This window comes from Parasteatoda tepidariorum, chromosome 2 (assembly GCF_043381705.1).
Source record: "Parasteatoda tepidariorum isolate YZ-2023 chromosome 2, CAS_Ptep_4.0, whole genome shotgun sequence".
Lineage (NCBI taxonomy): Eukaryota > Metazoa > Arthropoda > Arachnida > Araneae > Theridiidae > Parasteatoda > Parasteatoda tepidariorum.
In genome coordinates this window covers 615,240-628,042 of record NC_092205.1, presented here as the reverse complement: position 1 = coordinate 628,042, position 12,803 = coordinate 615,240, and the positions used below count along the sequence as shown (strand labels likewise).

Here is a 12,803-nt window from a genome sequence, read left to right as displayed (position 1 = left end):
GGCGTAATACATTTTATTAGATCAAATATAAAATAGATAACTTTAAAAAAAAATCAAAGTATTTCTCACTTAAATAGTAAGAAATAAATGAAAATGTAAAACATAAAACTATAAATGAGAAAATATTTTAATGGTTGTGCAACATTTAATTCATCAGATTCTGGACAACGATGTTCGTAAATGTTTAATGACCATGCAGTACTTTTGTGTTGAATAACCTGAGCAGAAAGTAGCTTAGATAGAAAAAAGAAGAAAACATTCAGGATATTGGAGCTGTCAACAGTGGATAAGTCATTTTACCTTCATAAGTCTTTGATTTCCCTCTCCGGATCTGATAGTAAGTTTATGCAGTAGTTGAACTGAAAATGAAACACAACTATGAATTAAAAAGAAAACAAAAGACAACGATAGTTATTATTAATTAAATCACTTGATTTCTTTTAAAATATTTATTAGTAGACAGCGGATAATATGCAATTGCATACGTGCATATGCAATTGCATATTTTAGCACTTTTTGCCATTTGTGCATATAAATGCATAAAAAGGTATATTTGCTCTTATAAATGCATATTTTCAGCATTTTATGGCTTTTCCCTCCTAAAACCATATCACTATTCTTTTTATGTTAGTATAAAGAACGCTTTAAATTTTGTTTTGTCGTTCTTTATCACCTGAAAGGGTCAGCTGGATTGATGTTGCTGGGGGTGATTGCAATCACGTGAAAAAGATGTAGAAATGAGGTGTGTGTCGGGAAGGGGGGTACAAAGGGCCCACCGAAACAGACATTCGTCATAGAAACCTGAGAAAGGGATGGTCAGATATTCTATGAAGGTATGTCTTTTCCTGGAATAAATAATTGTCAATCTGTGTGGGAAAAATAAGGCTTCTGTGGTAGGTAGAAAATGACCTCCCTTTCCTGTGATTGATTAGTTAAAAGGTGGAGTGAATACATTTTCGGAGAGAGCTGCTATTATAACATATTTCGATAGTCCATCCGATAGATAGATAGTTTCGACATCCATCAGTTGAATACGTAGTTAGTGAAGCTTCGAACGTGATTTTTGACTGCTGAATTTTATAATATGCCAAAAATTAAGTTGACTTAATCAAATTTAATGAAGACATGGACTTCGGACTATGGGAAGGACTTACGACCGATGGGAAAATAGTATTTTGTGTGATTCGCCAAAAGCACATTTCCTGTGAAAAAAAGTACCAAATCGGTCAACATATAAAGACTAATGTTCACTCTGCGAAGAAAAAGCAGAATACAAAAGGATTTGTTCAAAGTTTATTAACTATTCCTGTTCAAGCAGCTAAAAAGGAAAGTGATTTTTCTAGTGATTTATGCAAAGCCTTAGTAAGCAGCAATATTCCTTTAAAAAAGTTAAATAATTCAAACTTAAGACAGTTTTTAAAAAAATATTGTACCAATCAGATCATTCCCGATGAATCGACTTTAAGAAAGAACTACCTTCAACCAATATATAACGAAGTACTGGATGATATTCGACGAGATATTGGAGATGGCCCTATATGGATTGAAGCCGATGAGACGACAGATAAGTGCGGTCGCTATATTGCTAATTTTATTTGTGGAAAAATGGATAATATTCCTACTCGACCACATCTTCTAGCAAGCAAAGCCCTTGAAAAAGTCAATCATTCAACCATAGCAAGGTTTGTCAATGATTCTATCAGATTATTATGGCTTGATAGAGATGGTTCTGAAGATGTTTTGATTTTTGTCCGTGATGCCGCTCCGTATATGGTCAAATCTGCAGCAGCACTGGAAATTTTTTATCCCAGAATGCTTCATATTACATGTTTGGCTCATGCTGTTCACAGACTGGCTGAGACTGTTCGAGAAGTATTCTCCTCTGTGAATGATTGAATTTCTAGTATCAAGAAAGTTTTTCTCAAGGCACCTGTGCATATAAAATTGTATAAAGAAATGCATCCTGATTTGCCCTTACCTCCACAGCCTGTGATAACTAGGTGGGGTACATGAATTGAAGCTGCATGTTTTTACGCTAATAATTTTGATACAATAAAGTCAGTTGCAGATGTAATTGACAGTTCCTTTGCTTCTTCAGTTTATGTCACAAAAGAATTACTACAGGATATCTCTTAGCAGAAGGACTTGGCCATAATTGACACTCACTTTTCCTTCTTAAGTGGAGCAATACCAAAGCTCAAAACACGAGGTCTTCCCCTGGCTGAGTTCATATCCGAAATTGAAAAAATTCCCCAGTGTATCAATGCTCTTCCAGACTCAGTTGGGAAGAAAGTAAAAGAAAAATGGTGTTTCGTTCAAAACAAAAATTCGGGTTTTGCAGCAGTGAAGAAGATAAATGATTTTCTTAATGGAAACGGAACTGAACTTCCACAGAAAGTAAAACCAATGAGTACGAAATTGTACAAGTTTTGTCCAATAACATCGGTTGACGTGGAGAGGTCATTTTCTGCTTTCAAAATGATCTTTGATGACCGACGACATCAATTCACCCTTGAAAATTTGGAAAAACACTTAGTTGTGTATTGCAACAAAAATTATTCAGTTTAATAAAATCTTTCCGGAAAATGAGATGATTTTTCTTCTCTCATTTATCATACTTCAGTTTTAGGCTTTTTCTTCAGAAATGTGTAGATTCAAGTAAGAAATATTTTGATTTTCTTCCTTTTAACAAAAAAATGTTTTAGCTGTGTTTGTTGGAAAACGTAAGTAGTAGTATTTAAATAAGTTGAACTTTTAATTTCTATTTTAAATGCATATTTCTAGTTTTAAGAGCATATATTCAAGTTTTTTAGTGCATATTTGCATGCACATTTTGTCTGCATTTCAGTGCATATTATCCGGTGTCTACTTATTCGGCAATATAGCTTACAAACATATTGAGCCTGAGATTGTAGAATTTTTTTATTTTTTAAAGTCTGATTTTATTGATAAGGAAAGTTTTTACCCAGAGAAATAATGAAAGGGAGATGTATGTAAATTATGAGACATATGATGCTAAAAATAGACTAAATAAAAAAGAGAAAAAAAAAAACATAATTTTGAAGAATTATGATTATTAGGCATCTTTGGGGTATGTCAGAAAATTGAAATGGGGGACCTTTTCAATGTAATTTTTTAAGAGTAAAAACATTAAACTATGAGAATTTATAAAAATAAGCCGGGACTAGAATTAAAATTTCTTATTAAAAAAAATTAATTAATTAAATTATGCTTAGTTATTCCATCACAGGGTTGGCAGGTTTTTGACATGTGACAGTTTTTGACGGTTTAAATCGTCACGTCAAAAACCTCTGTCAAAAATGTATATTCATATGTGAAATTTAATTAATACATAAACTTTATATATTTTTTATAAAGGATAGTGTTTCTAAATATGTTCTAGAAAAAATAAATTTAAAATTTTGAAGAAACACTTATATTTTGAATAGTAACCAAAATCTTGTACTTTTGAAAGCTCACATCTTTTGTAATATTATGTATTCATTTTCATGTGTTATTGAAAATCTGCAGTGATATTATTAAGAAATTTATTTATAACCAAATTTAGTGTATAGTATAGATTATACTAAAAATTAGACATTTTTAAAGATAAACATTAGCAGTTTTGTACATTAGACATCTTTTAAAGAAAAATCTTTTTAATATTCTTTTAAATCTTCTTAATAATCTTTTTAACATAAGACAATACAAATTTAAGTGCTTTCTGTTAAATACACAGAGTAGTTAGTGTCGATTTACAGTATATTCAGCCTATTCATTTACTATGCTGAAAATTTAGTTTATCCAAATACTTGTGAATTTCATTTTGCTGAATACGATATAGTTTTGTTGAATATCTAAATATTCAGCTGTTGAATAATTACTTCTTGCTTTCAAGATATGCATTATTTGTATTCTTAATACAAGTGGAGAAAAAAAAATTAAGAGATAAAAATTGTTTTAAAATGATAAGTGTAATAATTATAAATAAATATAATAAACAATATGAATTATATTTATCATTATTCATAAATATAACTACTTTTAAATTCAAATTAATGGATAGTAAAGATATTCGGTATAACATTAAAATTTTTTTTTTATACACACACTTGTATCAAGTTTGTATTTATACAACATAACTTGTAAGTTCCTTATAAATATTAGTTATATGTTCCTTATATGTCAAAAATGCATAGTAATAAACTTTTAATTTTCTTAAGTACCAAAAAAAAAATTTTTTTTTTAAATATAAATATTTAAACAATTTTTGTGCAAAATTTTTCTGCACATGCATTTGAATATAAATTTTTGAGATTTTAAATCTGTTATTTTACCTTAATTTTAATTAAAAAATATTTTAAAACCTGCCGATTACCTATAGTATAATTAAATTTCAATATAATGCATGGCAACTGTTGGTAGTTTTGAAGTTTATATATTTTCTTGGCAAACTTCAGTTTTTGACGGTTTAAACCAGTATTATACCCGTCATGTCAAAAACCACTTTTTGACGTCAAAAACCCAACCTTGTTCCATCATAAGTAATAATATGATATCATTTTAAGAAATTGATAAATTTTTGTTTTCTGTATTTGTCCTTTTCTAGTAGCTAAACATAGAATTTGTTGTCACAAGAGTTACCATTTGTAATAATGATGGACAGTGTGTAGGAACGGCACTAACTTGATTTAAAATGGGTGTTGGAAAACTTAAGAATCGTATAATGGGGGCTCTATCATAATAAATTTAAATGAAATATATAGTTCTCAAACTTAAATACTATTACAGTTCAGAAAAAATTGACACAATCAATGCCAATTAAATAAAAATATATTTTAGTTTGAGACTTTCTCACTAAATCCTGGTAAAATAATTTAAAAATTTATTTTAAAAAATGTATTTGAAATCCAGAGCTTTATATTTTAAATAGCTACGAATGAGGAAAGGTTTGAAGAGATTGTATATAGACTGAAGTATCAAAGTCACATTTTAATATAAATAATTTCAATTTCACTTCTCAATAAATCTTGTAACAACAGATGACATGATTTGATATTTTAGATTTTTATTTATCTAGTGGTTGTATAGTTTGTTATTTCAGCTATATTTTTTTCACAGTTCTCGTAACATTTAATGTTTATAAAACTATCAAAAAAAATAAATAATTACAATTGTTTTATTTTATTGTCCAGTTTCTTCTATGCTAGATTTAGATTTAAGCACGAATGCTTTAACCCACTGACGGTTCTGCACGTAAAAAGTCGCATTTTAACCTGCAGTCTTCTCTGCATAGCAAAACCGGTTTTCTCATGTTAATAGATAGGGGAACTGTGTGTAGGGGAGAATCATTCTCCCAATTTTGCCCATTTCCTTAACCGCCAGTGGGTTAAATTATGTTTATAAACACTTTTAAAAATTTATTTGTCAAAACAAATATAATCTGATAATTTGAAGCATTTAGACAAGCACAAAAAAAGTGTTCTTTCTAATCTTGTAACCAAGAAAAATTTTTTGGGGTTTAATCCTCACAATATGTGTTTTTTGTAAAAAAGTAGAATGAATGCAAAGGAATAAATTTTGCTTTGAATAAATTTTGCTCCAATCTCAAAGTTAGGAAAGTTTTTAATTTATATATATGTAATACAAAAATTAAATACTTTTGTATTAATAAAAGCATTAAAACTTCATTCGTTTTCACAAAATATCTTTTGTAAAGGATAAGCGTAGAAATTCTATTTTGGGACTTCAAGGCTAAAAACATGCCAATGAATAATAATTAGATTTATATTTCAAAAGAGAAGTTATTTTAAGAACTTTCACTTCCATATAAGGAAAGATTAAACGATTTGCTATGAGCAATAAATAATTTTGATGAGGCGAAAGAATACAGAAAAAGCAATAATGACTGGCCTCTTCACAACTTTTAATCATCCTATAAAACGCAGGAGCAATGTTTTTGCGTGGCTTTTTGTTGTTTATAATAATGCCTAACAAATCTACGTCTATTTAGACGGGATATGTGTTTCCCCTCTCCCGCTTGGAGAGGGGTTAAACTGCTATTTCACCATCGTTTATTAAAATAAAAGATAATGCACAACATGGACTCATTAATTATGCTGCTTTGACTTGTAATTAACTAAAAAATATCGGTGTGGATCCACCGTTATTTCAAGCCGAACAGGATACTGCGGCTTGCGGAGGAAACTAGCTTAAAGGAGCCTGGCTGCAACGTAGAAATTTTCCCCATCAACAAACAACACCGGAAAAAAAGTTAACGATCAGTTAAGCGGATTCGAAAAACTCATTCATTCACCCACCCGGGAGAAAAATTGCTTCATCGGTGACCAAAAAATATCGCCATTATGGAAAGACAGTGTGAGGGAAGGAAGGACGATTTTACGGTACCAGTTCTGGTACATTCGCCGCTACTAGAATGCTGAAAGTGATTAAGGTTTTTGTGTCACAGCCATGAAAACGTGTGATGTCTAAGATCAGTGCCTTAAGTGGGAATAAACATTCCATTGTAGTGAGTCGGCAGCGAGTGATAAAGAAAGTGTTATAGTGAAAACAAAATATAGAAGAAGAAAACCAATTTGTGCGCGATTTATATTAGAAAAATTAGAGGAGCTTTTGCTCCTATGGAAAATTCCTTTATAGGAAAAAGATTTTTTTTTCTCCTTCGAAGTGTGACAAAAAGTGCTTTTTTTTTTAGTACAAAAAATAAATCCCGCGCATATCTGCATATTTTTTTTCCTCCTCGATAATGAATAATTTTTATTGCATATTTTAGTAATATAAAATTTTATTATTACGTATCTTTGAATGAATCATAGTAGAATATGAAGTGCATTCTTGTGTTTGTATTGTTTTTTTTATTATGATATAATAGAGTATTTTTACGGTTTTTAAAAGAAATAGATGTGGTTCAAACGTCAATTAAAGTAGCGAAGGCAAACAAAATCAAGTCATTATTTAAACTTTTATTTCCCGATGAAATATCACGTTTAAACCGTAACAAAATTCTCAATTTTTCAGAATTTTCTTTTGAACCTAACGATGATGAATTTTCGAATAAGCTTAAAGAAATTAGTGACAATTTTAAATTTTCGGAATTAGTTAAAATATCTGACATTCTTAATATTTCGAGTGAAGGAAATAAGGAGGAAATTGCCAAGCATATATTAAATTGTTTATGTGATTTTAATCACTTACAAAATTCTATAGTAATTGAAAACCCCTCCGAAGATGAGGAGGAAACTACTCAGTTTGAAAGTAAACAAACTCAAACTGATTTTGAACCACATTTACCAACTAAAATTCATGTAAATCAATTTACACAAGTTAGTTTAAATTCTATATGTACAAAAAGTAGTGTTGATGAAGATATGGTATCCAATAGTCTAAGTTCTAGTAATAATATAAATAGGGAAAACAAAACAAAATTAATAGTTAGTTTTTCAGATATTGAAGCAGTTACCCCTATGTTTAATGGAAACCGTTTTGATAATATTAGTTCTTGGTTTGAAAATTTTGAAACTCATGCTAATTTATTTAAATTGTCTGATATGCAAAAATTTTTATTTGCAAAAATATGTATGAAAAGTAATGCATTAACTTTAATTAGAAGTGAAACTCAGTTAAATTCGTATGAAAAATTAAAAAATCTTTTGCTTGAAGAATTTGGACTTAGTTGCAATAGTGCAGAAGTACATGCAATGTTGCAAAAAAGAAAACAAAGGTATAATGAAACTCTTCAAGAATATTTCCTAAAAATGAGAGAAATAGCTACTCAAAGCGATATTGATGACTTAGCTCTAATCACTTACATAATTCAAGGAATACCAGACCAAACAAATAATAAAACAATTCTTTATGGAGCCAGTAATCTTTTAGAATTTAAACAAAAACTTAAACTTTATGAAAAAATTAAAAGTGACTTAGATAAAAATAAATTTCAAGCTAATAAGGGACCATATGTGAAGAAGTTAGAAAACCCGAAATATGATATTAAGTACTTTAAGCGTAATGCACCAGGACATAAAGCCCCGGCTTGTCCTAAAAATAAAAATGTAACCCCAAATGTGACTAAACCCAAAATAAATCATACAACACATGAGAACCCATTAAATCAATGTAAATATTGCTCAAAGAAAGGACTTTTGAATCAATTTCACATGGGCTCCAAGTGTGTAAACAACCCTAATAATGTGGTTCTTGTGAACGTTCAAAATATGACAAGTAATCAATAGCAATTACTAATATCCGGATATAAAGTTGAAAACGAGTATCTAAATGGATATAAAGTTGAAAATGAGTACCTAAATGGATATAAAGTTGAAAATGAGTGCCTAAACGGATATAAAGTTGAAAACGAGTACCTAAATGGATATAAAGTTGAAAATGAATATCTAAATGGAGGTAAAGTGGAAAATAAATACCTAAAGGGACGTGCAAAACCAAAACAAAATAAAAATGTAAACAAAGAGATATTATTGAATGTTGATACCAGGTCAACATTGAATGTAATACCAAAAGATTTGGTGCTAAAATTAAGTATTCCTATTAAAAAATGTGAGGAATTAAATGTTACCCAAACGAAAGGACAACTAACACTTAACAAAATTTGTGAGTTTCCCCTTAAGTTAGGCGAAATTGTTAATTCAGTTAAGTTTTTTGTAATTGATACTGATTTACCATAAGCTTTACTTGGGTTGCAGACTTGCAAAGATTTTTGTTCGTTTATTGATTGTGTCGGGCCAGTTGTTACTTAATTTGGTAAGAGATTGATCACCTCTGCTAATTCAAGCAATGACAACTCATCTTTGCACATTAGACAGCAAACTTCTCAAAATGTTAAGGCTAAAAATTGTTGAAAAAAATCTGATGTTTCAGTAAATGTAAACATCGAAAAAATAAAAGGTTTGATGTTTCGGTAAAAGTAAACATTGAAAAAATAAAAGGTTTGATGTTTCAGAAAAAGTAAACATTGAAAAAAAAATAATAAGGTGAAGGTTAACAAAAAGAAAATAAAAAATAGGAAAAAGAAAGAATGACCAAGAAACTGATTACAAAATAAAATAAAAATGTAAGAAAACAAAATTTTGAAATAGTACATGTATCAAAGCTTAGGAAAAATCACAACCTACAAATGTCAAAATTAAATCATGAATAAGTGTCCAAAACAATTTTTTTTTACTTTCTTCAAGGGAAGAAGTAATCTCTAAATTTTTGAGAGATCCGAATCCCGTGTGGAGATGTTTGGCGAGGAAACTTGAACTTTATCCGAATCGCGTTGAGTGGAGATGTTTACCTCAGCATCAGTTGGGAGTAAGGGCAAAGTAACTTGAACTTTTTTTTTTCTCAACACAGTGAGAAGAAACTCTCTAAACTATTTTTGTTTTATCCAGTCTGGATCTCTCAATTTCACAGTGCTTCATGAAACTCTGTTTTCCTCCATTTTAACAGGGAATACAGAGTTTCATCAAGTAAATAACCCCATTAACCACACAGAATCTTAAATTCTGATTAAATGACACTTGTTGTCCAGTTAGTTTTGCATATAAATTTTGTATATTTTTGTGTGAAAATTTTTGAAAAGTTTTTTAGAATAGTTATATAAAAATGTTTAATTTTTTTTTTTTTTTCTGTTTAGTTCACTTAATAGATAAATTGTATTATTATGTTTTTATTGTTGTTGCTGTAAAATTTTTTTTTTCAGATATTGGAAAAATGTTATTTATGGTAGGAAAGAGGACAGTCATACCAACGTAAATTTTACAAATTCATAGTATTCTAAATTTTATTATTTTTTTTTTGGCTTACCAAAAAAGATTTTTTTTTGGGGAGGGGGGTGTAATACAAAAATTAAATACTTTTGTATTAATAAAAGCATTAAAACTTCATTCGTTTTCATAAAATATCTTTGATAAAGGATAAGGGTAGAAATTCTATTTTGGGACTTCAAGGCTAAAAACATGCCAATGAATAATAATTAGATTTATATTTCAAAAGAGAAGTTATTTTAAGATCTTTCACTTCCATATAAGGAAAGATTAAACGATTTGCTATGAGTACTACTTACAAGTGGTTTACTACTTACAAGTGGGTGGAGAGGTACAAGCAATGCTTGTGCAAGACACTAAATTAAAAAAGGATTGTTGTAACTAGCATCCAGCATTATAACTTCAAGAAAAAGAAATATAACAAAACATTTTCCAATTAGCATTTAACATGGTTGAGCAAAATATTTCTATTAGTCATAATGTATTTATTGCAAGAATTATAATATTCATGCATCTTCTAATTTTGAAAATATTCTAAATTGCTTATATTTAACTTTTTAAAGTTTCATAAGTCATTGAAACATATTTTTAGTAGTTTTTTTATTTATCCTTTACTTAATGTAAATTATTGCAACAGTATTTTTTGAATTAAAAAACAAAAATTTACTCCAATATATCCAAATTAAAACTGACTCCTTTTTCACATTTTGCAAGTTGCAAGTTCGCATAAAAAAATAAAGAAAAAAAGATTCTAAAAATCGTGAAATCTATGCCAATAACTGTAAAAGCCACGATCCGGAATCGTTGGGACTTTTGGAAGACCGGATATTCGATTTTCTGTATAATAGACCCCCAAGGTAAACAAAGCTTAAAACAATCTAATAAACGATCTGAATCTAAGAAGCAAAAAATAAATAAACATTATTTTTTGGGCAATAATGTTTTAGTATTAGAATGATATCTAATCAATCAAAAACAAAATATTAGAAAAAAATAATCATTGCTGTTCTTGTTGTTAATTTACGTCGCACTAGAGCTGCACAATGGGATATTGGCGACGGTCTGGGAAACATCCCGGAGGATGATCAAAGGACATGTCATCACAATTTTGATCCTCTGCGGAGGGGATGGCACCCCCGCTTCGATAGCCCGGCGACCTGCGCGCGAAGTCGAGCACTTTACGGTAGCATAGTTTAACGAGGACCAATATCGCACACCCTCGGTCCCTACGCAGACTGATCCAAGTGGTCACCCACCCGCACACAGACCGCAGTCAGTGATGCTTGACTCCGGTGATCTTCTGGGAACCGTGTCTTAACAATCAGCCCACTGCGGGACAAATAATCATTGCTTAAAATATAGAGAACGGAAAATTTTTTGACAGTTATGAATTGCTCTTTCCACCGTTTTGAACTAGAACGATTCAAGAAAGAAGGGGGAAATTTCCGCCATTCATTAAGGTGGGTAAGTGGAGAAGAAAATTCATTTCCTTCTTATTTGTCATTCAAGTTGAGGGCGGGGAAGTGTCAAATTCTTATTTTCTCCCCCATCATTGGCTATCAATCAAGCATAAAGGCACGGCATGCTGATTGGGTTCTCTTTATTTTTTCTTGTGTGACTGAAAGTGACCCTCTCTCCACGTTAACGTTTGCTGAGTTTACCCTTTTTCACAGTATTTCTTCTTCCCCCGACACTCTAATAAGACGGTTCCAAGAAATGCCTCTTTCACTAGACAGCTGCATAGGAAAGAAGGGGACTAGAAAGATGGGACGCAGTTGTGCTCTTTTGAAAACAAATCTCTCTCCTTTCCCGCGTTCCTGAGGAGCAGCGCCACTCCACTGTCTTGGGAGGTCTTTTCCCCTTTCTGTGGATTTATGGATTCAATGCATGAATCACTAGAAATTAGAAAAGGAAAAAACCTGTCCAAAGACCTCTTCTTTTTTTATTTTTAAGAGAGGGGAAGATGAAGAGATGTTTGTTTATTTTGACAGTTAAAAAGTGTCCGGGAAATTGACCCTTCCGGAAAAGGGACGTTACACTGCATTGTGAAAATTCATAGTAATAATGGTTGACAAAATCAAAACAGCGCATGAATTTATGCATAATTCAATACAAATCGAGTGCACCAAAATGTGCATAGAGTGTCTCAAAATATCGAAATTTTAAAAGCCATGAGAAAATTAACTGCTAGAAAAAGATTAAATCACAGATTTACGATAATGTTAATCGCATTCAAAATGTAATACTGAAATGTACAATTAAAAATTTCCATGTCATAAAATTATATTAAAAATGAATTTGATCTAATTTCAGTTATATAAAAAAAAAATAGGGCAAATGTACCACATTAAATAATTATTGTTACAATGAGTTACCAACAAAATTGCTACCCATTAAAATATATAAGTTTAAAAAAAATGAAAATTTTATAAATTTTTTTTGAGAATTCTCCTAGCGAATGTTCATTTAAATGTAATTTGGAATTGCAATTTTGGAGTTACTTTCTTGATTATCAATTTTCTACGCCTGTGTTTGCCTCAGTAATTCTAGCAGCAAAAGTTCATATAGAATTTTTTTTATGTCTCGTGTTCTCTAAGTTACGTTTTTCTCTTACAAATCTATGTAAAAAAAAAAAAAAAAAAAAAAAAAAAAAAAAAAAAAANAAAAAAAAAAAAAAAAAAGAAGGGTAGAATAAATGCCTTGTTAACAAGATCTTAACAAAATTTAAATCTAAGATTAGCGGAACCATGAGAAAATTTTGGAGTAATATAAACAATAGATTCGTGGAAGTGGAAGTTCGTGAATCAAACGTCTTGAGATTCGTGTAATTACATGAATTAGCAAAAGAATTACATGCCTGTTTGATTTTATTTCTTTTAAAAAAATAAAATTAACAGCTAACCATATAGATCTTTTTACACCAATCACTGAATAATAAACTTCTACTTTCTTCTTGTAGTCATTTATATCTCTGCTTATTTTTCACTGTTTTTGGAGTAATGGGTTTTCTGTCGAAGT

General features: G+C 30.1%; 1 protein-coding gene across 1 annotated transcript in view; it reads right to left on the bottom strand.

Annotated features, from left to right (window-relative positions):
• LOC107453405 (ribosomal RNA small subunit methyltransferase NEP1) overlaps positions 1-12,803 on the bottom strand; it is a 36,876-nt gene that overhangs the window by 6,666 nt on the left and 17,407 nt on the right. The window contains exon 4 of the mRNA XM_016070234.3: positions 301-359. Coding sequence (XP_015925720.1) covers positions 301-359 — 59 coding nt within the window. The remainder of the gene's footprint in view (positions 1-300; positions 360-12,803) is intronic.